General features: G+C 50.7%; 1 protein-coding gene across 1 annotated transcript in view; it reads left to right on the forward strand.

Annotated features, from left to right (window-relative positions):
• The first annotated feature begins 1,291 nt into the window (after positions 1–1,291).
• The window catches only part of ITGA11 (integrin subunit alpha 11), a 41,727-nt gene continuing 17,730 nt past the window's right edge, over positions 1,292–25,288 (forward strand). The window contains exons 1-11 of the mRNA XM_009280475.1: positions 1,292–1,338; positions 1,778–1,845; positions 2,243–2,354; positions 16,519–16,628; positions 18,973–19,064; positions 19,358–19,472; positions 20,995–21,122; positions 21,822–21,970; positions 22,708–22,852; positions 23,296–23,461; positions 24,534–24,604. Coding sequence (XP_009278750.1) covers positions 1,292–1,338; positions 1,778–1,845; positions 2,243–2,354; positions 16,519–16,628; positions 18,973–19,064; positions 19,358–19,472; positions 20,995–21,122; positions 21,822–21,970; positions 22,708–22,852; positions 23,296–23,461; positions 24,534–24,604 — 1,203 coding nt within the window. The remainder of the gene's footprint in view (positions 1,339–1,777; positions 1,846–2,242; positions 2,355–16,518; positions 16,629–18,972; positions 19,065–19,357; positions 19,473–20,994; positions 21,123–21,821; positions 21,971–22,707; positions 22,853–23,295; positions 23,462–24,533; positions 24,605–25,288) is intronic.

The raw sequence follows: 25,288 nt of genomic DNA on the forward strand, positions 1-25,288 counted from the left end.
GTCTCCTTTTTTTTCCCTCTGCTTTCTAGAATTTCTTTTTGTAGGATTTTAAAGCTCCTTACCTCAGCTCTCCTTGGTGAGACTCCGCAGTTCTCTGTTTATGGAGCCAACGTTACAGATTTGTTCCTATGACTGCAAAAAATCAGGTTTATCCCTAACATTCCTACCTATAAAAACACTTTCCATCCTGAATTTTTCTGCCTGGGAAGCGGCATTCCCAGCCTCTCCTGTTGACAACCCCTTTATACCCCTATAAATACCAAACGTGATCCTTCTGCTGCTTTTAAAGTCGTCCTTACTAGTGACGCCAGGATCTTTTATTTGCAACCGCAGCTACTTTCTGCCCAAAGGCAAACGAAGAGCCGGGATATCCTGGCTATTGCATATCCTTCCCTGCAGCACCGTCTCCCATGCAGTCGCTCCTTGCTGGGACCTGGGCCATACCCCTCTATGCTTAAGCAAACCCATGGGGAAAATAATATCGTAAATTAAAAACACCTCCCTGTAGAAGCCATGCAGCATTTGCACCCGTGGAGGGTTTGAACGTGATGCTGGCCTGAGCCAAAATGTATGTGTCTCTGGGTAAAGACTGGGATATTGTGGGCTGATATCTGCTGGCTATGGGACATGGACCACGGGACACGGGACATGGGTTGCTCCAGCATTTTGCAGCCACCAGTAATAGAGGCAATGCAGTGCATGAGCCCCGCGGCACAGATAGTGCTTCTCCCTCCTGCCCAGGGGTGGTCTTTGTCCCCAGCCAATTTCTCCATCGAATGCACCCAGGGGAGCTGTGGACACAATTTGGGGCAGCTCCTGCATCCATGGATGGGTGAAGGGGTATCTCCAGCTGCCCCGGAACTGGGGAGACTCATCTGACCTCCCTGTCTGCACACCCTGCCGCTGGGTCCAGCTCCTGGCAGAGGGAGGAGCTGCCAGACCAATCCCCCAAGACTTGCTCCCTGGCAAGAAAATTGCTCTTGAAGGTTGACTTGTGCGGGCTGTGAGCACCGGGTTCCCCGGAGCTGGGATGCCGTGGTTCAGGGATCCTGCTCCCGCTGTCCTGCAGGAAGGGGCATCCCCTCCAGAGCAGCCTTGCAGAGAAGACTAAGCCCAAAAATCACCCCGTCCAGGTCTGAGCATCCATTCTTGAGGACATCCCCCTCCAGAGCTGTCTCTCCCTAGCAACCCCCCCAGCGGCACCGGCTTTCACTCACACGGGAAAAGTGAATCCCAACTTTGGCTCTTTGGTACTGCAAAACCCTCAGGGACAGCAGGAGGTGGTCGGTCCATGGAGACAGCTGGGCTGGGCGATGGGCTCCAGACCGGGCACATCTGGTATGGCCACACATTTCTTATGTACACCCAGCCCGTGGTCCCTGCTGGGGTGCGTGGGGACATGGTGGTGGCCATCTCCACCATGAGCAGCTGCTGCTGGAGGAGCAAAGCATTGCAGAGCAGCATGACCCATCGCAGGCAGCTTGAGGAGATGTCAGAGGGGAAAAGGTGCTCTCCCCTCCCCATGCCCATCCTGGCAGCCCTGGCTTCAGCTGATTCACTCTTACAGCAGCCTAGAGGAAAAATACTATTTCCTTTATCAATAAAACAGAAACAGTCTTTTGCTTTGGTAGCAGTGGTGGGCACCAGCTCAGCAGCCCCAAGGAGTACATTGGTGCCTGCAGGGCTGAAGCCCCTTTGCAGGTGGGTTGGGGAAGGGGGCTGCCCTCCAGGGCTTGTGCAGCTGTGGCCTCTAAACCCTAAATGAACCTGCTTAAAGCTGCAGCCCTGGGGCTGACTGCTGCCTGGGGGCTCTGTGCTGGAGAGAGGAGTACTGGGAGGTTGCAGGTGAGCCTGGCCTGGGCTACTTTGGGTCTTGCAGCCTCCTCTCCATCCTGACTGGCTGTGGGAATGCTGAGCTGTGGACCTGCTGTGATGGGGTAAAACCACCCCTGTCTTGTCTAGGACTCTCCTGGGGCATGTTGTGCATTTTGGGGGAGCTGTATTCCCAGGATGCTTGAGGTTGGAGGCACCTCTGGAGATAATCTAGTCCAAGCCCTGCTTGAGCAGGGTCACCTGGAGCAGGTTGTCCAGGGCTGTGTTCAGCTGGGGTTTGAATACCTCCATGGGTAGAGGCTTGACAGCCTCTTGGGGTGACCTGTTCAGTCTCTGACCACAGTAAAAAAGTGTTTTCTCCTACCATCTCAGCACCTTGGCTGAAGGAATCCTTCTTTTCTCTCCCTAGGGTTCAGTGACACCTTCAACGTTGACACCAAGAGGCCCAAAATCATTGCTGGCTCTAAGGAAGCGTATTTTGGCTACACAGTGCAGCAGCATGACATCGGGGGGAAGAAATGGTAAGTGAGCTCTGCGCCAGGCTCTGAAGAGAAGGGGATCTGAAGCAACCTACCCAAAATGCTGTCTATTTCCTCCAGCTCCATCCAACTACTGATTTGGGGTGGGCAGTGCTCCAGCTCCAAGGGAAACCAAGTTTGCTCTTGGTGATGCTGGTGCCAAGCCAGCTTGGGCAAAGTAGAGAATAGAAACCCTCTTCCTTTCAAAAAGAGGAGACTTATGCGGCGGATAACAGCATATTTTGTATTTGGTAGGTGTATGTATATGGAGGGTGCTGTGCTCTGGGTCCTGCCCGGCTGCCTCTCGGTGGCAGGTGCCACACATGGGGCTTTGCTCCAGGCAAGTTCATGGTTCCCTGGGGCCCCTCGGCCTCCGACACTCGCTGGAAACCCATCTGGGTTTTAGGTCGAGGCCATCCCATTTTATATAGTTTCCACCAAAGAGCCACGGTCTGCAGAAGTGCTCAGACCTGCCTGCGTCTGTCAGGATTGCAAGATGAGATTTGGATGGGCTTTGCTCAGGTTTTGGGTTTCACAGCAGGTTTTGCTCCTTGCCAGGGCTAATCCCTGCTGGGGGATCCCACACAGATGTTGGCGGAGACCCTTGATGCTCTCCAGGAGCACATCTGGATGCTGCGATGATGAAAAAAAAAGCCCATGAAATTCCCTGCAACTCAATTACTGCGGAGTTGAAGGATCTGCCCCATGGGTGGATGATAGCTAGGCTTAAAGCAGCAAGCAAAAATCTAATCAATGCAGATGGATACCCCTGAAATTCAAAACTCAGACCTGTGCTGCCTTTGCATGACCTTTGCTGGTGCTGGCAGGGGGCGTGGGGCCAGACCCTGTCCTGCGTCCTCAAGCTGAGCTGTCATTTCGCTGCAAGGAGCAGGGAGGTTTGGTTTTAACCTTGGTCTCCCTAGCTGCCGTCAGCACGGCCTGAAACCTCCCTGCTCACCGCTTCCCTTCTGTTTAATGGAGGGTCGGGACCAGCCGCCCAGGCATGCTGTGGTGAGCCTTTCCGCTGGCTCCGGGCCCCTGTTTCCCGCAAGGATTGTGTGCTTTTCCCAAATGGTACTATGCATCCAGTTAATGGGGTGATGCTGATGCTGCGGCCCCCGTGCTGCATCGGGGCTGTGGGGGCCATCCCAGCTCTGGTGCTCCCAGCTGCATCCTGGGGAGATGCTTGCAGTTAAATCTGTGCTGATGTTTCCACTCTCTGGGTCACCGTTTCGTTCTGCCATCCAGCAGAGACACGAGTTAATATTCATAAAGCTTTGAATGGTGGGATAAGGTTCAGCTTTGCTCTGGGACTGTGTGCTTTTGGATGGGCTGGGAAGGCAGGGGGCTGCCTGGGCTGCAGCCCATGAAGCTGCCGCTGCACCATCTCAGAGATGGGTCCTGAACAGGTATTTTAGCACCCAGTATCCCCTCTGAAGTTCAGAGACTTGCATTTGTGTGGCTGTGATGAGCTTTTCCACTGCTTCAGCTCAAAACCAAGCACAGGGCTGCTTGTGGCTGGGCTGAGTCTCCCCAGAAGCGTGACTGTGCCAGGTACCAGAGCATCCTCGCAGGGGGACATCCCCGTGGTCCATAAGTAGGTTTTCATGCAGCAGTTGGGGAGCTTTCTCCTAGAGCTGACCCTGCCTGGGACTGTGTTAGGGACTGGGTGGTCTCTTGGTATCCTTTTCATCCTCGCTGTCCATGAACCTGTGCTATGGGACTGTTTCCCAACCAGCCAGCTTACACTTAAACCAGAAGCCAGAAACATCTGGCATGGGACAGCCCTCCACCCTTTCTTCACTTAAGAACATGGATATTTACCCAAAGAAATGCTTTTTTTTGGGGGGGTAAAGAATTTTGGGCAGCCTGATAGCACAACTGCTCATGGCCAAAGCCATCGGAGCACGGCATAAACATGGCTGTTAAGTAGTTCCAAAAAAGCAAATTCCTGCAACCTCCCCTGCTCAAGACCTGGGCAGGGGATGCTGATGTTAACAGGTGACATTGCTCTGCTTGGCGTGAAGTCTTCCATCCTCATCTCCCTCCAGGCAATGCTGGAGCACATCTGGGCAGCACCGTGTGCTTAATTTCTAAGGGAATCTCAGCTCAGCCTGGTGTCTTCATCCCTCACCTGCTCCCAGGCAGGGACCAGGCATGTCTGTGAGATGGTGGGAAGGGAACCAGACTCTCCAGGGCAGTTGATATGATGCTTCAGAGCATATGAGCTCTTCATTTGCACAGACCTCTGCTGTGAATTATTTTCTATCAGGAATGGATCCAAAACACCAAAAATTTGGTGGTATTTGCACTGGCCCCTGCAAGTGACTCTGGCTCAAGTCACACCTACAGAGGTGTCTGCTGGGTCAGGGCTAAGCCCAGGAAAGGCTGTTCAGAGATCACGGTTCTCCGAAGCAAACAAGGAGCCAGAACCGAGTGTCTTTGCCATCGCATTCGCCCCTGCCTCTGCTTCTGGATAATATCCCTTTTCCGTATCTCATTTCATCCTAAACCATGCCAAAAATCTCCCCTTGGAGGAGAGCAGCGTAACCAGGTGCGAATGGCACGCAGGCACCTTGCTCCAAGGTGCCCATGTGCCACCGTGCTCCTCAAATGACAAAATGACATCCGTGGGTGCAGGTGGTGGGAAACCCTCCTGGGACCGCAACTGAGCCTTGCTCCCGAGGAAGGACCCTCCTCGCCCACCCCTGGGCAGGAGATGCAGGGCATGGATGCGGCCGAGCCTGTCCCATCCCTCAGCCCATCTTGCAGGGGTCCTGGCCAAGGCACTTATGAGGGATCCATGCAATTGCCCCCTGCCCTCGGGGTTTGGTTTCCCTGCCAGGCGGGGATGACAGCAGTAGCTAAGCCGTCGGGTGTTCAGTACCTGCATGGGCTGGTTTTGCCGCTCTGCAGAGATTTCTGCCCCAAGTGAGCTCTCTGAGGGAGAGGCCCTGCGGAGATTGGTGGAAAACACCCATTTTTCAAATATTTTCAGCCCAATTGTAGCTATAGATGCTGTTTTAGGCATGATCCTGGCTGCACCCCGGCAGAGGGACTGCAATTCCCATGCCATTTGGGAGCTCTTATGCTTTTTTTTCTCATGCCTTCGAGCTGCCACTATCACTGATAGGGTGGTCAGGGGCTGGCTTCCCTGGGGACCAGCAAAGGGAGGATTTTGCCTCCTTTCCCAGCAGGACACTGGAGCAAAGACCAGCTCTGGCTCATTTTGGCCCTTCTCACATCTCTCCTGCCAACATCAGGCAGGATACAGCTGTAGTTTCCTCTTCTGTCAGTTCTTCTGCATGAAAAAAATGGATGTTCTCTGCACAGAATGAGTGTATGTATACACATAAGTACAGCATCTATTTGAATATGCAATTATGTAGTATAAAATGTCTATTAAATATGTGTACACAGTTAAAAAATGAAGCCACCATGACTCAATCTGGTTAAAGGATAAATGACTGAACAAACAGAACATCTATAGTATAAACCAAGGACGTACAGAGAGAGCAGGGTAATAATTGTGTTGAGCCTCAGCCAACCCCAGGAGTTGGCAGGAGGCAGAAGAAATGGAGATGCTAAGATGAAACCCCAGTTGCTGGTAAAGGCAGAAGCCAGACGAGCGTCCTTCAATACCATCCCAGAGGAGTTCAACAAAATCCACTGAAATGCAGAAGAGCTCAGAGAAACTAAATGGTTCTCTCAGAAGCGTGGTTCGTATAGGAGCAATGGTTATAACAACGTGCAGAGACCCAGCTGCCAAATACCAAATGTGGAATCTGAGGACTTTGGCACCTATCCTTCAGTCTGAGTCTTTTAATGCTGCTTTTGGCTAGTGTGGATGGTTTTAGAAAGGTTTCAAAGCAGCTTTTATATATATATAAATTTATATATCTCTCTCTGTGTATAGGCATATTTGGATGTGTGTGTATACACAAACCTATATTCTGTAGATATATTTTTAGTTGGGACTATCTCCTTTTCGGGGAAGGAGCCAGATCATTTGCACATGGGGGCTGTAACTGCAACCGTGATAGTGGAAAATCTGGGAGGAAAGAATTCAGATTACTAAACTCCAAGGGAAAAAAACGCTTAGATATATACTGCTCAAAAAGCTCATCGATTCATGGGGTGGCTTTTCTCTGCTTACCATCTTCCCAAGCAGCGACGGGCTTTCAGACCTCTCTCTCAACACTTCCTCTCCCTTTTTCATTAAGCTGGAGGTGCAACCCAAGTGCCTTCTCCAAGTACATGAATGGAAAAAATGACAACAGGCTACTGAAACATCCTACCGTGCAACGCAGCTTTGGACAGCAGCAGTCAGGCAGCAGCTGCCCTGCCCCAGAGTGCTCCTGGTGCAGGCAGGGCAAGAAGTGCCCGACGTTACGGGGTCTGAGCATCCCCAGTCCCCAGGGCCGAGCATCTTGGGTGAAAACTGGGAGAAATGGGAGCTCCCTGTGCTGCTGTGCTTGGGGTAAAGTGGCCTGGCAGGAGTTTTGGTAGAAGGAGAGGGAGTTACTGTAAGGGCAGAGATGATCGTGGTGTTGACCCAAAGGGGTGACTTGGCTTGGAGCTGTTCTTCTGCCCCAAGTCATACTTTGGTTCATGTCATTTTGAGGGTATTTAATCATAGAATCATTTAGGTTGGAAAAGACCTTTAAGATCATCAGGTCCAACTGTTAACCTAGCACTGCCAAGTCCACCACTAAACCATGTCCCTAAGCACCACATCTACATGTCTTTTAAATACTTCCAGGGATGGTGACCAAACCGCTTCCCTGGGCAGCTTGTTCCAATGTTTGACAACCCTTTTGGTGAAGAAATTTTTCCTCACGTCCAATCTAAACCTCCCCTGGCGCAACTTGAGGCCATTTCCTCTAATCCTGTCGCTTGTTACTTGGGAGAAGAGACCGACCCCCACCTCGCTACAACCTCCTTTCAGGGAGTTGTAGAGAGCGATGAGGTCTCCCCTCAGCCTCCTTTTCTCCAGGCTAAACAACCCCAGTTCCCTCAGCCGCTCCTCATAAGACTTGTTCTCCAGACCCCTCACCAGCCTCGTTGCCCTTCTCTGGACACGCTCCAGCACCTCGACGTCCTTCTTGTAGTGAGGGGCCCGAAACTGAACACAGTATTCGAGGTGCGGCCTCACCAGTGCCGAGTACAGGGGCACGATCACTTCCCTGCTCCTGCTGGCCACACTATTTCTGACACAGGCCAGGATGCCATTGGCCTTCTTGGCCACCTGGGCACACTGCCGGCTCATGTTCAGCCGGCTGTCAACCAGCACCCCCAGGTCCTTCTCTGCTGGGCAGCTTTCCAGCCACTCTTCCCCAAGCCTGTAGCGCTGCATGGGGTTGTTGTGGCCGAAGTGCAGGACCCGGCACTTGGCCTTGTTGAACCTCATACAGTTGGCCTCGGCCCATCGATCCAGCCTGTCCAGGTCCCTCTGCAGAGCCTTCCTACCCTCGAGCAGATCAACACTCGCATGAGTTCAGGCATGTTTGTTGCTGTGGATGGATTTATTTGGCAAAATGCGTGTGTTCAAACATGAAAAGAGTTTCCACAAATGCACAGGGGACGCATGTCCCTCAAACATGGAACCTCCCATCCCCATGTGCGCTCTCCTCATGCTGCACATGAATGTTTGTGGCAAACACAAACTGGAATCGCCTTGAGTTTGGGGAGAAAATATTCTTAGAGGTCCAAAATCAGGTAAACAAAGGGAAAAAAGTTCCCTCCATCTTTCATCTCCCCTTTCCCAATTGCTTTTCCTGATTGCTGCCCATCATCCCATAAGCAGGAGCTGCGTCACTCCCTAAGGAAGGACAAAAGGACCCGTTCCCTCCTCCTACATGTGCACAGGAGGACATGCCAACCACTGCCCTCAGCTTTCTATTGCCACCAGACACCCCAGTACAGGAGCAGGAGAGGGAAAGGGGCCAAGGGGACAGGTTGTGCCTCCCTGGGGCAGACGGCAGCAGCCGTGATGCTCCATGCAGCGAGCACTGGGACCGCTGCCCCATGCCGGCTTGTGTCTGCGGATTGAAAGTTTCCAGCTATGCAAAAAATGAAGCTTGAGAAGAACTGGCTGTGGAAGGAAAGCCCTGGGAATAAACATCCATTAGCCTTCAGAAGCTGTAAAAATAATAAATATAGCATTCCCGAGCTGGCTGAGGCCAGGGCTTCGCTGATGCTGCTGGCAAGGTGGCATGGCTGGGGAGTGGGTCCCGGATGGGCTTCAAGGGTTGCAGGTCTAGCATTTGGGGCACTGGATGCTCTAGAGAGCTCTCTAGTTGCTCTCTCCTTCCTGAGCTCATGTCTTGTGCTGTCCTGACCCCACTTTGCAGCAAAGGGGTGCTGTGAAGCCTCAGTGCAGGACTTGGCCCCCTGTGCACAGCTCCCCACCACCCTCAGCAAGAGCTCATCCTTGCAAGCACCCCAAGGCTAACCCTGCCTTCCAAGGGTGCCTGGGGGGGGGCAGCCCTGAGCCCCCATCCCCACGACTGCTCCAGGCACAGACATGACGTTTCCAGTCTGAGCGCAGCCAAGGGGAAAAGGAGGAGGGAGAAGAGAGAAAAATCTGCTTGGTGGATTTAAAGCTATAATTGTGCTGATCTGGAAAAACAGTTAAAGGGTTTGCTATTTCCCTACTACTGAGAGAGGCTTTCTTGGCTGTAATTCTCCTGTGGTTTGGCCGGTACCCGAGCGCTCGGATTATTTTGGTGAAAGGGTACATAACTGCAAAGCATTCCTCCGGCACGGGGATAATGTCTGTTCCTGGCTCTCCCTCCCACCACACCAGGGCTGCAGGCACAGGCTGGCCGCAGGTTGCAGGATGCTGTAGCAGCCCACCCCATCTCCCATGTTCAGGGGTTGTCCCCTTTTTGGCACACATGGGGTCTTTTTTCCCAGAAAATCACATAGGCTTTGTTATTAACATCACTGGGCTCTTCAGGGCTGCTCCGCAGTTTGGTCTGCCCCTGCCTGGCACCTTCCCAGGGCACCTTGAAGGACACGGGACATCTGACATCCCTGGGGCAGGTCTTCCTTGGCATAAAGCAGCATGGTTGTCACAGACTCTGGGGTTGGTTTGCATCAGCCAGTTAGGCCCTTACATTTTTTTTTTTTATTTTATTTTATTTTTTGTTTTTAGAAAGCATTTGGTCTAATCAGAAAAATAGATGTCATCTCGTGTTACTCGCTGTAGGACTTGCGGAAGAGAGGGGCTCACGAGAGGATGTCCCCTTGCAGACAAAACCAGTCTGCACCAGCAACACTCAGATGACACTCTTCATGGTTGGTGTCAGGCTGAAAGAGGAAGGAAAAGGTCTGCCACCCTGTCCAGCAAAAAAGCAAAACTGCACTCGGTATTTTTTTTTCCACAAGGGACCCAATGGGAGGCATGTGCAGAAATAGGGATTTGGGCTACACGACAAATCTGGCAGGCAGAGAGCAGCTGTTCCACAGCTTCTGGGCTCCCGGGCACCCCGGCATCTCCATCTTGCATTCCCCACTGCAAGAGCCTGAAAATTTCCCCTGCCACAACCCTGCGGGTTTACCCAGGGCTTTCCAAACTGCTGCAACAAGAGCAGCATTCCCAAAACTACCTTAGCTTGCTGTGACACAGGTGAGCTTCCCCCTTTGAGGTGCACCAGGATTTTTAGGAAGAAACAGAGGAAGCCCATCAAGCATGAACTTTGGCAGTCAGGCCCTTGGTGCCTAGAGGAAAATTGTCTCCTTGGTGTTTTTAAAACATCCTCATTGCACTGGTGCACGGGTTTTAAAACATCCTCATTGGTGGTCTCAGAGCACTGAAGAGCAGATGGATGGAGCTGTGATATTGAAGCCGGTGACCCAACGGTGCCTCCAACGCAGCAATGCATGGGTAGGGGAACCCCTCCAAACACTGTTAGCTGGTGATAGTGGGTGACTGGGGAAAGCAGGAGACTCCTGGTAAGAACCAGAGTCACAGATCAGGGTTTGCTTTGGAAACTCCAGAAGAAAGCCAGAGATGGCACGAGTCCTGGTGGACACATGCAGCCTACAGAGAGCATCGACCAGTAACTTCAAACGCCGCAGTGGAAACCCACGGCTGGGCCAAGAATCACTGACGGGCCTTGCCTGTAAACACCTCTTTATTACAATATCCCTAAGTAAAAGGGAAAAAATTACACCAGGAAAAATAAGAAAGTATCATTACTGCTGACCACAATATTCTGCGAGTTCCTCAGACATGTTTTGCAACGCGCCCGTCATCTGCTATTTTAAGGAGAGTGCCGGTAATTTTGCTTACTGCGATGTCTGTGTAATTGCTGCAGCAGCGCAGCAGGCTCGGACCCTGCACGCCTCCGTGTCCTGGTGCCGGGTCCCCTCGGGGCTGTTCCTGTGACGTGGCTGCTCAGCGTGGGGGGAGATGGCCCGCCGGGCCCTGCCGGGCCATGGGAGGGGTTTGCAGACGTGCTGTGGGAACGGGCTGTGTAATTAGGAGCATCCATTCCCGGCTCGACCCGGTGCATGGAACAGCTGGTTAAATTACAGTCGTGTTTATGTTTCGTTTTGCAATGAGAGGGTTTGTTATAAAGCAGAGAAAACATTGATCAGCCTTTATAAAAACAACAACCAAGGGTGCTTGTGCACGTCGGTGGCGGATGGACAGCCTCCTGCAGGCACTCCCCATGCAGGAGCAGGAAGGGACAGGAGGGGACAGGGGTGGGGACAAAGCTCCAGGAGTGGGTCAGGGTCTGGACCTGGTTGCCTGCACTGGGCACTGCAGGGTCAGTGGGACCCAAACTGCAAAGCAAGGACGCGCTACATCTTGGGAGAGAAATCCCCTAAAACTCACCAAATGTGGGGATGGAGCACTGCAACTGCTCTGTCGTTACTAGGTTGCCTATTAATTGGGGTAGTATGGGGAGCATAGGGAGACCTGGGAGTGAGAGAGAGGCTCTAATGCCTCCACTGGGAATGCTTCTGCCAAGGGATGATTTACAAGGTATTCAATGGGCAAAACAGTCTTGCAAAGGGTGTAACGTTCCCCTGCAACCACTGCTAAATAACGAGCTTGAATGGCTCATTGGTAATGAGTCAGCCCAAAACTGGGTGCTGGAGAAGAACCCCTCTAAGCTGTGTGAAGGACGTCAGCACAGAAGCAGTGCTAGGGCTGGAGATGATCAGGAATGGATTGGGATGAGATGATGTTCCACGCAGGAGAGAAGGATGTGGATGAAACAGCCACGGCCGGGAGGAGCATCCTCTCCCAGGTGGCAGCACCCGGGGACATTGTCCCTCGCCAAGGGTAATGGAAACCTGATGCAGACGGTGCAAATACTTCCCCGCTGTAATCATCCTCTTCCTCCTCCTCCCCTGCCGCATGCCCTGGGCTCAGCTCCTGGGCTGGGTGAAACCTTTTGCTGCTGGCAGGTGGGAAAGCAAAGGTTTGCATCGCTCCTGGCTTTGTGCACCATGCTTCTTCGAAACTGCTTTCTGAATGTACCCAATTGATATTATTTAATATGCTGTTAACCCAGTGCACATCAGGACGGCTTGTTGGTGCCCCCAGACCCAATGCCTCTTCTCGCTGCCAGCCTGCGCTCCTCTCCCAGATGCCCCAAGCTCCCTCCCTGGCTGCCCCTGGCCCGTGGGACTGCTTCCTAGAGAGACCAAAACAATCCGTTCATCGTCTTCTGGTATCTCTGCTGCACCTCCCCGGGCTTTGGGCAGTGCTAAGGGATGGATCTGGGTTTAATAATGCAATAGCCATCAACTCAAACTCCCACTATGAGACCATGTTGGAGGTCACCCGGTGCTCGGCCGCAGATGATTGTCCCAAACATGTTTTTGTGGTGGCCCTTGGTCACCAACACATGAGTTTTCTCTGCTTGTGGTGAGCAGAACTGGCCAGAGCAGCAGTCCGTCCATTGCTGCCCATGCAAGGTGATGGGATCCTCACCATCAGCAGAGCCGCCCTGCATTGCCTGTGCTCATCAGTGGAGCTGCCTTGTATTTAAAGATTAAAAAAAATCACTACAGATTGATAAAATGATTTGCTAGAGGCCACGCAGAAATCTGCTGTCAGACCAAGGACTCGTTTTCAGGTCCCACATCCTCATGTGCCGCCATCTCTTTGACTCCTCCGCCATTTCTGCCTCTCCTTGGACGCACACTAGGTATTTTTTCCCCACTGTTGCCAATGTGGAGAAAAACATTTCAAGGTCCATTCCTCTGTCACACTCCCTCCAAGGAGCCCCGATCCCATTTAAAGTTTTCCACAGCTGAACTCTCCCTTTCCTGAACCTCCTTAATCACTTCTTCATTCAGTTCCATCTTGAATAAATTAACTGCAAGTGAATTTGCCTTGCAGGAGATTAAGTGTCCCATTGATTGAAAAATCCTGTGAAAAGCATAGTTGCTTCTCCATTCCTCCCTAAACCCTGCATTCCCAGATCACCAGCTAGACATACCTTCCTTTCCTGATTTCTTTCCATTTAATCAAAATATCTTAAGTCTCAAAATGAGCTTTGCAACCTCCCCGCAATGCACCCAGGGAGCCTGCTGTGCCGGGGGGGGTATTCCCTTAAAAAGTCAGGAATTTGCTGGATGCAAAAAGGCTGAGGGGTCTCTGTGGTGTGGGATCATCCTGCATATGGGCCGAGGGACTGAGCTACGTCCAGGCAAAGATGCTGGTTAATACAGCCCTGGCAGGAGACATTGCAGGTAAAAGTCAACAGCACTTTAGAGAAAAAAGGCAGAAATTAAAAATTTATGCATTAGAGAATAATAAATGAAGATAAATAGGGACTAAATAAATGAAGCAGAACCAGACCTAGAAGTGTCGGAGGAGGTCTGGTGGTGGTACACTCCTCTGGGAGGGGATGCTGGGGACCGGCACATCCCTTCGGCTCAGTGCAGCAGCCTGTAGGTACATCCAAACGGCCACGAATTTTTAAGTGCTGAACTCTGCGACAAATTTCCCAGCAAAATGCTGGCTCCTCCATCGCCTGATGCCTTCAAATCAGGGATGGATGTTTTTCCGGGAGATGTGCTCCAGCCAAACATAATTTATTGGGTTCAATACCAAGATAACTGGCATGAATTAATGTCTGTGACACAGGGAATTTCACCAGATAATATTTTGACTAAGGGAAAAAAAATACCCAATAATTCAATCAGTGCCGAGCAGCTGTGACTCTAATTGTTTTAGACACTGATGCACGGCAGCATTTCGGGTTTTATGTTGCCCTGTCGTGCTGTGCACGCTGTTCATGTGGATGTGTAACAAAATCATGTAAAACAGTGCAAAAAAATGCAAATTGAGTTTGACACATCATTTTAATGTTTGCTGTGAGACTTGCCCAGCAGCCACGGACACAGCTGTCCCGTCCCCAGCCCGGGCAGGGCACCGGGAAGTGGGACTGAGCACGGGTGCTTTGCTTGCACAGGCAGAGCAGATGCTCCTCGGGTATTTCCACCAACAGCCTGGTTTTCCTTTTTATTTTTTTCCCCCCAGGATGAAAGTTAAAAATATGTCCTCAGACATGTTGCTCTGAGCAGTCTGCGCTTTTCACATTTAATCCCTTTTTTTGCTTTTGTTTCCCCATAAGGAGCGCATGAAAAGGAAGGCGAGGGCGGGCTTGTTTGGTTCTTATTTTCTTTTAAAGCTCCGTTTATTAGCCAAGCTGTGACGCAAGGGCCTGCCGCTTCGCTCTTTGCAGAGGGCTTTGCTTGTTTAGCATCAGGCTGTGGCTGGGGCAGGGAGAGATTGCAACCCTCCAGAGAGCACGAAGGGGCAGACCGGGGGTGACCCAAGGGTGCGTGGGGAGGGGGAGAGCCGGGATGGAGCAGGGGATGGCTCCCCGCTGCAGCAGGATGCTCCAGTTGGATGGACTTTTTTTTTTTTTGAAAAAAAAACATTTAGAGTGCAGTTTTACAAACCACAAAGTAAAGGAAGAGATTTGTAAGCAGCCTGTGAGCTGGTGAGTAGAGCAGCATCTCTGACAGCCGACTTCGGGGAACACTTACAGCATCCCTGCAACCGGCACCTTTCAAACAGCTGGAAAAGCCTTTTCCCGAGCTGCCAAGTTTCCATGAGAATTTGACAGCTCCAGCTGATTAATCACTTAAATTTAACCAAAAAGGGAAAACAATGCCATTGTCTTTGGGAGACAAAAATTCTGTTTTCATGAGCTTCACAGCCCCTTTGCATTCATGGCAGCATCTGTAAATATTTGGACTTTCTTTGAGCTTCCAGCCCTGACGCAGGGCTGGGGAATTGGGGGAATGGGTGGTTTGCCCTCGTCATCGCCTTGGGCTTGAAAGAGGTGCTTCAACCTAATAACTGCTGGTGTTCAGGAATATTTGTTAATGGGCAGTGTGATAATATTAATATGTGAATATTGATTAATGGAAAAGTCCCAGCTGGGATTTTCCTGCTGCGAGGTGGGGGGACACATCGAGGTGGAGCTGCTCTGAGAAGTTAATGTTAAATCCTGTTTATGTTAAACTCTTCTATTGGAAGAGAAATGAGAACATCATTTCTGAGGTGTCTTAACCTTCATTTCTTTTCATCTTCAAGGTCTTTTTCTTTCCCCCCCCCTTTCACTACATTTCCCATCTTCCACCTTCCCCCTCTGCCCGGTCTCTGACCATGAGCAAACGGGCATCAATAGTGCGACAGAGGCAGAAGGAGATGAGCAAACTCCTTGTACAGGTCCGGGAGAAGGTACCAGATTTCCCTGAGCTTCTGGATGCTATTGAGGACAGTTTTGGATGGTTATTATTTTCCCCTAATTATTCTCCTCGTTAGCAATGAAGCTGTAAGACAGGAAGTATTTCCATGAGAATCCTTAAATGCCGCTTAGATTTTGGAGCTTTTAATTTGGTGAGCAATTCCATTTTATAGTGATGGAATAAAAGAATGAATCTTCAGTGTCTTTGTAGAAGCAGCATTAAAAAAAAATACCATTTCTGGTCTAACAGGGAACATCTGTGCCGGGGATGGTCGCTTTGCCAGCTGCTGGGTAGGGCGGCGCAGAACAAAAGAGGTCCTGTTTATCTGGTGATCCGGACATGGACGGTTGCATCCACCGATAGGATTTTGAAAGCAAAAAAGCGATGGAGAAGATTTATTTTGGGGCTAATACATTGGGAGCAGAAGATGCCAATAACCCGTGGTTCGGGGTATTTTTGAACTAGCCTGGAAGGAATGGCCAAATTCCTCAGGTCCTGCTCTCCTCCTCCTTTGGTTTGCTGTTTTGTACTATTCTGGTCAAGTCCACAAGAAAAAGTGAGAAAAATGCTTGCAATGTCCCAGATACATCCTGACTAGTGGCCTGCACCCTTGGTGGATGTATGTGGTTTTATGAGCTCCTCCTCTTAAAGAACAGATAGATGCCCAATGTCCTCACTTGCCGTGGAGCTGGGGATCCTAACATACCACTCGGGGCTGCTTGTAAGTGAACAACCCCAGGTCAGAGCAAAACTCCTGGAAATTCACTTTTTCAGCTTTTTAGTGCGGAAAATTCCCCACCGATCTCAGTGTGAGTTCCTGTTACTGCTATACCAGCTTCTTGCTATTTCTTCGGGTATCACTAGGCAGGACTCCTTCCTACACATCCCAGTCCTGAAGACAATCCTGGCATGAAAAGGTTCCTACCTGAAGCAGCAGTGAGAAGGGACACCTCCATTCTCCGCTCCCCGGGGCCAGCTGTGCCCACCATGGGACCTCAGACGGATGCTGAGGGTTTCGGTGCCGGTGCCAGCCATGAGCTGAGGTGGTGATGGGGGTCCCCCACTCCTCCCCATGGTGCCAGATGGTTTTGCAGACCTCGCTCGCTGCCAGGCATTCATTCGCCCCTGTTGCATCTGATGGCCATTACTTCCAAGCAGCAGTGAGTCATCATCCCCGGCTTATTGCTGCCTGCTGTCACGGGAAGGGCAAGTCAAAACAAGGCTCTTGTTGCTTGCGCCGAGTCAGGTCAGGGGAACGATGGCATCCCCCCAGCACAAGGGACCCTCTCCTGACACCTCCCGAGCCACGAGCCGGGGGCTTGGGCTGGGGAATCCTTTTTCCCGGGGCAGGGGTTCCCCTCCGGCGGTGGCCATGGGCTTGCTCCCCTGCCTCCCGCCCAGCCTCTGGGCACTGACAGACCCTTCTTTCCTGCAGGCTGGTGGTGGGCGCTCCCTATGAAACCAACGGCCAGCAGAAGACAGGAGATGTCTACAAGTGCCCGGTGACCAGCGACACCCACAGCAACTGCACCAAACTCAACCTAGGTACCGCACACCCGCGGGGCAGCAAGGGGGAGCTGGGCATTTTCAACATGGTGCTGTTTATCACTGCTTTGGTCTGTAAAGATGCACCCTGTCGCGTTGCCCAGATCGTCCCCAAAAGCATGAGGACTGCATGTTTTAGTAGGATTTTTAGATAAGGAATTATTTCAGGTGTTCACATTACTCCTGGTGCTGAGCTTTAAGCAATGTTAGGGTAAAATCAAGCAAATTGGAATAAAGTAAAAGAGTTATTTATTTAATATAGCTTAAACTGTTTTATTAAATGATCAGGATAAACTTATCAATGGATAACGGTCCCACTAGCAAATACCTGACTGCACATGGCAGTGTCTGTATTCCCTCTCCGGGGGATGCTTGGACAACATGCCCACCACAGCAGGTTCCCTGGGCGCAGGCAAGTTTTGCTCCCAGCATCCAGCCTGCCCCCGCGGCTTTGGTATTTGGGGAGTTATCACCCAGCCCCACAACCCCCGGGCCCCATCACTGCCGTCACAGGAGGAGAGACCCTGGGGGTGCCCCAGTCCCGCAGACATCCCAATCCCATCTCGCTGGATGGAGAGAGCGAGCTCTTTCTCGGGGTTTCTCGTGCTGGTCCAGCACCGACTGTGCCAACAGCACAATATCACGATATCGGGACATGCCTTCCCCAGGTCGGGGCAGTGCAAGGCACAGAGGGGACAAGTCCCCTTTGCTGCCCAAAGTGGGACACCTGACGGGCATGTCCCTGTCTCAGCGGGGGACGTGAGAGCCGGGGACTTTCTCATGGTCCTGAGGAGCTTCGCTGGGGTTTGGGGGCAAGATCTGGGATTTTTTAACACTGGAGCAGCTGTTCTCACTTTATTTTTCATCATTATGAATCTGAACTACCCTGGGTTTCTACCAGAGCTGATAAAAGAGGAGGAACTTTGGATCATCTGCAATATTTGATTGATTGGCTCCAAATCTTTTATTTTTTTAACATTGTTTTCTTTTTTCCTTTTTTTTGTTATTTGCTATGAGAACATCGAGATTCTTCAAGGAAATAAATCTCTTGTGTGTGTATAAATTTGAATTTTGCTAAAAAGTAATCTTTTTTCCATTGGAAATGGAAATCTTTTCACATTAAAAGATCAGTTCCATGAGCACATCCTATTTTATTTTTTTCCCAATTAACTTGTCTAGTTAGCACAATCCACTGAGGCCATTTGAGTAAAACCAGACGTGGAGCTGCCCTGGGGGGATGCCAAGCTGACAGCGAGCGTGCAGCAGAGATGACTGTAGCACAGAGAAGCATGAGCTGACGTGGGACCGGGGCTCTGCCCCTGCCCTTCCCACGCCGAGCGGGCAGTGGATGCACGAGCTGGCGGGGAGCATCCTGCTCCCCACCGCAGAGCTGCGGTCGCAAGGTGTAGCATACCTGGGTACCAGAGCAGGACAGTGGGGTGTCAGCATCTGCAGCTGGGATCCTGGAGGATTTATAATGTGTGCTAAAGCCCCTTTTCCTCTGGCTTTGCTGCGGCATGCGTGCAGACAGCAGGTTGAAGCAAGGTCAGGGCGCGCGGGCGAGAACCGGGGCTGCAGTCGGCTGGTCCCGCAGGGGAGAAGCAAGGGGCTGTTGGAAGCTGCTCAGCTTCAGGCTGAGCTCCTTCAAGCTCTGGGTTGTGGATCTCGGTTTCTGAGCCTCCCCTCAGTTTAAACCTCAGTAAGAAACTTTCAAAGGCCACAGGCAAAGAAACCAACCCCCCAGTTTTACCATTAATTGCCCAATTTCCTCCTTCTCAGTTTGCTTCTCAGGCAAAACAGCAAAGGGCACGCCTTGGGTCGCAGGGAGCTGCATTGACCCCTGAAGTGGAGGAAAGGCTGGGTTAGGCAGCGTTTGTGTCACAGCTAAACGATATTAGCATTAACTGAAAGACAGGGCTGCCCTGGGGGCCGTTCCTGGTTTCTGGGCTGTGACACAGGAAGCGAAAGCAATGCGCAAAGATAAATCAGCCACTGCTGGCCTGACAATAAAAGATGAGATGCTAGAGCTGCTCAGAGGGGTTTCTTCCTAAAGACTGACTACATAAGAGATGCCGGCTCTGACTCATGGTTTCCTTCCCTAGAAGACATTTCTCTTTGTTGGTTGTGGCATCTAAGAAAAAACCTAATTCTTACTTTGACAACTGCTTCCAAAAAAAAGCAAAAGCACTAAGTCTGCAGTGTAAGCATGCCGAGACAGCTCTCCTCCGGCATTCAGCTGGGTTCCCTCTTGCTCCGGAGATGCTGGGGAGCAACACGGGGATATGGGCTGGGTGGCTGGCATCCCTGCCTGGAGGCTGTCCCTAACTGCATCCTCTCTCCGAAGGACGGGTAACGCTCTCCAATGTCTCTGAGCGGAAGGACAACATGCGCCTCGGCCTCAGCCTGGCTACCAACCCCAAGGACAACAGCTTTCTGGTGAGGAACGGGGGCTTCAGCACAGCCTGGCCTCCCTGCGCTGGGAGGCCGCTGCAAGGTGCACGTACAACAGCACGCAAAGGCATGCAAAACCAGATGCATGTACATAAGCATGTAAAGGCATGCAAATACGCCTCTTTGTGTATTTATATATATGCTGCATGCACCGTGGGGCTCAGAAACCTCACCTTCCATGGGGAAAATGATGCCAAAGGAGAGGACAGCCTTGCAAAGCAGCAACTAAAAAGTGGCAGTTTTAAACCCATCCCTGATGTTTGATTTTTTTCCCCCAGGCCTGCAGCCCTCTCTGGTCCCACGAGTGCGGGAGCTCCTACTACACCACCGGCATGTGCTCCCGGGTCAACTCCAACTTCAGGTTCTCCAAGACGGTTGCTCCGGCTCTCCAGAGTACGAGAAACAATCTGCCCTGCAGCTCTAACCCCGCCTTTGAAGTCAGAGGGAATTTCTGTTCTCTAATCGCTTCAGTCCCATTGAGAAAACAAAGCGATGTCAGTTTTTAAGCGAAGGCAAGAGAGCAGAGGAAATGGTTGCAGGGAAGTGATTCAAAGGGGGTTACGTACACAGACATCTGGTAAACATTTTCCTTTTGACTGACACCCTAGGAAGACAAAAAACACCTTATTCTTCCAAAACCAGAAATAAAAGTATCCAGAATATTTTATCAGCACAGCTAGGAAGGCAAATAAGGAAAGAATTCAGACCTTGGCCACACAAAACAAAGAGCTCATTGACTGAAAGCTAAATATTTTGGCCCAACTTTGTAAATTTGGATACATGATTTTATTTTGAGATATTAAATAAGCTTCCTGGCTTTCCTGTAGGTGGTAAGAAATTGCAGAAGCCTGTCCTGCACCACTGGGGCTCCCAGAAGCTCCTCGCCCCAGCCGGGTGTGGGATGCGATGCCCCAGCTCCATCACCCTTTGGTGTTGATTGATTCTCACAGCATAGAGCAGAGCACAGGAAAATGGGACTTTCGGGAGGCAGAGGCAGTAAAGGAAGAGCCCACCACCAAATTCTCAATGTTGCTTCCCTTTTCATGGCCAGAAGATGCTTTTAGCCCTCGCTGCAAGGGGTAATTGGATTTTTTAGAGAGGGTGATTAACAAGCAGAGTGTTACCATTCAGCGAGTGGGACGCAGAGGGTCGGCTCCTCTCCCTGGTCCCGGGGTGAGTGGGGGATCGAGATGGTAGAGTGCAGCTGAGGACCACAGTGATGGAGGACTCCAGTCCATGGATGTTCTAACCCATAAATGCCTACAGTAGGTGAAAAGGGCAACCGATAAATATCTGTCACTGGAAAATTCATCATCTTCTGGTTTTCTGCAACTTTTCTAAATAATGTTATAAAATATAAGCAAGACAGAGAGATGACACTGAGCAATTTTCACCGCTGAAACCAGTCAACTGCCTAAATCCTTCGTGGCTCGTACTGCTGGGCTGAGCCCTGGGGTCCTCGCCGGGGTTTTTGGCTGCCTCGTCGCTGAGGATTTAACGGGAAGGGGAGGAAATGCCCGACTTGCGTTATATGGCAAGTACAGGCAGGGCTGAGGAGTGACTCAGGGGTAAAGCATTGCTTGGTGGGAGGGACGGAGGCTGGATCCTGCCTGCAGCGGGCCACTCTTTGAAGTATGCAACTATATTAGACCGGATAAAGGTCCAAATCTGAATCAAAAAAGATACCGCTGAGTGTTATTCTTAGAAAGTTATCCAGTCTTTTCTCAGCAGAGAGGATGCTTGTGGCCTCTCTCTACCTTGCTGAAGCCCAAAGGTCTTTATGAATGATTGAAATAAGATTTTTTTTCAAACAAATCATAAAAGCAAGTACCTGACTGTGAGAAATGAAGCCATAAATCTCCTCTTTGCAAGCGTTGCCAAGGTCTTTCAATAACACACTGTGTATTTTTCACAGGATGCCAGACGTACATGGACATAATCATAGTTCTGGATGGATCAAACAGCATATATCCTTGGGTTGAAGTTCAGCACTTCCTGATAAACATCTTGAAAAAATTTTATATTGGCCCCGGCCAGATACAAGTAAGCCCCTGCACGACTTGTGCATCCCCCCGTGTCGTGCAGAGTCCCCTGGCCATGCTCACGGGGCCGTTTCCAATGTCCCTTTTCTGCCAATATGCTGTAATTTTGCGCCACGCTTTTTCAAAATAAACTTTCAATGAACAGATTTTAAAGCTGAGGCCATAGAAATAACACTCACATTAATGGCCTTAACTGAACTATGGAGAGAGCAGCACCCCACACCCCGACTGGGTATGGGGAGGATGAAATCATATGGAAATATAGAAGTATCGTCCTGTGCTGAGGCAGCTTGTTGCAGCTGTGAAGAGCTCTCCATCTTCTTCCTATTAGTAATCGTGGGCTGATTTGGGCAGGGATTTGGGCAGGGATAGCCTCAACAATTCACAGAAATAACCCCCTGTTTGGTCCCATCTAGAGATGCTGTGGGTCCGCACTGGGGCACAGCACGTCTGCATCACCCCAAACCTTTATAGCAGGGCAGGGGTGGCTGCGCATGGGTGAGAGCTGGCAGAGAACAGAAATAAAATTGAGCATTATCAGTGGTCCCATAGAAGGAAAACTGGAGCAAATGGGGACAGAGTGGTTGATTTTTAAGAGTGCTGTTATTTCCTGTGGTTGACAAAGCGTGCTCATTGTGTCGCAGGCCCTCGCTACGCGGTGGGTTGTTGGCATCCTTTGTGATATTCCTTTAACCCCTAGGTCGGAGTTGTTCAGTACGGAGAAGATGTCGTCCACGAGTTTCATTTAAATGACTACAGGTCTGTAAAAGATGTGGTAGCGGCTGCCAGTCACATAGAGCAAAGAGGAGGTACAGAAACCAGGACTGCCTATGGGATAGAGTTTGCTCGGTAAACATCTCTTCCGTTCCTGTTCATTCTGATAACAAGTTTAAAATCACTGTTTGTTTTTCTTCCCTCTCTCCCCCTTCACTTTTCCTTGCTGCTTAGAAAACGGGATACCGCCAGGCTAAAAACACTATTGCGAAAAGTCTCAGTCCTTAATTGATGGTTTACAAACGATGCTTTGCAAAACTGCTCTGTCCTCGGTTGCAGCTGGACCAGAAGGAGGGCGCAGAGGCAGACTCTGAAAATGTATCCTCTTTCTGAAAGCACCCAGAGCTGAGCTCTCAGCCCCCAAACGCAACCCCACATCTGCCCCAGACACCGTAGCTCTTCTGCAGACCCCGTTGGGTACCCGGGAGCTCAGTACAGCCCCGACCCACAGCTCCATCTCCTCCATTATCGGGGACAAGTGCCTGCTCCTGCACTTTTTTGCTGCAGCCCGACCAGTATTCCTGCTACAGATTCAGGGCATTTTGCTGAATTAAAGGCTCTTCTCCGGCAAATAGTCAGCTCCATCGGTGGAAAAATCCCCTTTTAAAGTCCTAAAATGTTTCCCCGAGAGTCCTGCACCCAATTGCACCTCCCCAAAGGCTAGCAGCCCACCAAACACTGCTCAGCACTTTACAATGTGGGCGATGGGGCACGCGTCTCAGCAGCCGCGGCGGTTTTGGCGAGCGCGCGGCGGTGGGAGCCATGACCCGCCTGGCGAGGCTGAGCAGCCCAGGGCATCTCTTCAATTGCAGCTCGGAAGCGTTTCAAAAAGGTGGCCGGAAAGGGGCAAAGAGAGTAATGATTGTAATCACAGATGGAGAGTCGCACGACAGCCCAGACCTGGAGAAGGTGATTGAGGACAGCGAGAAGGACAATGTCACCAGATATGCGGTGGCGGTAAGTCACGGGGGGCCCTTTCAGCAGCGAACGGCTGCAAAAGCCATGCAGAGCTTGCCAGCACCCCGTGCACCCCAATGCAATGGGCCTGGTGGTGTAGCCTACCTCCACCGCTCCCGGCGCATTTTCAGGGGTCCTTGTTGTTGGTCCTGCTTTTGCAGAAGGCGGTGGGATGCTTGGCTCTGCCAGAGCAGGTGCCGCGGCTGGGGACAGGCAGGACCCTGCATTGCGCCGGGCACCCAAATTGCATGAGGGGTCCCCAGCCTGGGCTGCCTGGAGGAATTACAGTGGCTCCTTGCTCCTCCGTTTGCTCCCACAATGGGGTGTCAGATGCCAAGGCTTCCAGGCTCCTTCTCTATGGACACCCCTTGCTCGGGTGCTTTGGGACAGCTCCATCCATCACATGAAAAACCCTGAGTCTTGCGTTTCTATTTCAAACCTAGGTATTGGGTTATTATAACAGAAGAGGGATCAATCCTGAAGCCTTTTTGAATGAGATAAAATTTATAGCGAGCGATCCGGATGACAAGCATTTCTTTAATGTCACGGATGAAGCAGCACTCAAAGACATTGTGGATGCTCTGGGGGAAAGGATATTTAGCTTGGAAGGTGAGTGATGCTCCTCCCCGACACATCCCGGCTGGCCAGGCTGCAGCAGGTTCCTTCAGATGTGCTGCTGGTCCTTGTTTTGCTGAATTTGAATGGATCACACTGGGGGTTTCCCTAATATCTGTTTGATACAGAAACTAAAATCACACTTTGAATATCTTCAGATGTAAAGAAATGTCTTTATTTTGAGTGGTTTGCACCTCTCAAGCATCAGGAGCACAGATGCCCTCTCCTCAAAAGGTGATCTCTCATCCTTGCAACCATTATTTGCAGAGCTGTGATGGCTCTTTCATTTATAGTAAACCTTTGAAATTTGGCATGGGGGTCGTCTGGGTGTCAGCAGCTTTCTCACCCATCAAACTCCATTCAAACCCAGACGGATTATAAGCAGGCAAAAACTACACGCCGACTACCAGGGACTCCCTGGGATGGCAGACATTGCGGGCTTATGGGAATAATGTGGGGTTTTATGGTTTATTGGCTGAAATTAAATATCAGGAAATATTTTTGTTCTAAATGACAGTGCTTCTGTCTGCCTTGTGACAAGTTTGTCGGTCTCCAAAACTGAATTTATCTAAATTTCATAGGAAAAGCGCATCCTGGGACAAACAATTGAAACTGAAGATGGAGGGCTTTCACTGGAAATTAAACATCTCGGGGTTTGGGGGAATTTTGGTCAAACCAGCTCACAAACTCCCCACCAGTTTGCCATTTACCTTGGTCCAGCCAGCCCAACGCTTCTCTGTGGAAGAAAGCTTCCCTGGGTGAGAAGCTTCACCCCGTTGCAATTATGAAGTGAAATCCTCTAAATCCACATTTTTGTGTGATCTTGCAGCTAGGAAATGAGACAACTGCACTGTGGCAGAGCTCACAGTATCTATTAGCAACACGAGTTTGTGTAATTATGGTGATTTAGGGAGAAACAAGCACATTTATGGCAACTGAGGTCCTTTGTGCTCCAGGTGGGGTGGAGGTGGATGCTCATCCCACCCCAACCAACCGAGGCACCACTCAGCCCCTCCAAGAAAACAAAGCTCTCCATTAAATACAAATTGCCTTTTTTTTTTTTAAGGAACCAACAAGAATGAAATCTCCTTTGGCCTGGAAATGTCCCAGACTGGATTTTCATCGCATGTTGTGGAAGTAAGAGAGTAAATGTGGGTTTTTTTGCTCCTGCCTGTGCAAGCAGGCACCCTTTAAAAGTGCTTTTTACCGTCATCAGCAGCTGCAGGTGGGGAAATGGGTATTTTGGGCAAGTTATTAATCATGAAGCTAAATTGCTAACATGAACATAAGGAAGAAAATGCTGTTGGTGCTGGTTTATCCCATGGGGAAGGGGGCTGCTGAGACACCAGTGCATTCCTTAGGACAAGCCTGCAGCAGCTCCTCCCAGTGCCACGACCTCAAGGTGCTGGGATGTGCCATGGAGGAAGGCACTTGTCGGTGGTGGGATGCAGAGGATGGTCAGTCCCCTTCCACCCACGGGCTCTGCGAGCTGGCAGGTCCGAGCAAAAAGCCAGCAGAGATTTCTGCTCGGGCTTTTCATGGGGAGGAAAAGCACGCTGAAAAGATATGGATGGGGTGGAAATGTCATTCCAGCATGTTTAAATATGTCCATCTTTCCAGGTGTGCTTTAGAGAATGGTTTGCTTGATTTTTTTTTTATTATTATTATTTTTGATTATCTTTTTCTTTTCCATTTGCGAGATTTCTCCCCTTTTCTGTAAAATGTGTGATTTCTGGGACGGACCATTTGCTGTTTTTCTCTTCCGCACTCTGCAGCCTCCGATAAGTGTATAGTCTAGGATTTGGGCTTTGAGGGACCCCC

This window comes from Aptenodytes forsteri, unplaced genomic scaffold (assembly GCF_000699145.1).
Source record: "Aptenodytes forsteri isolate BGI_AS27 unplaced genomic scaffold, ASM69914v1 Scaffold83, whole genome shotgun sequence".
Taxonomy (NCBI): domain Eukaryota; kingdom Metazoa; phylum Chordata; class Aves; order Sphenisciformes; family Spheniscidae; genus Aptenodytes; species Aptenodytes forsteri.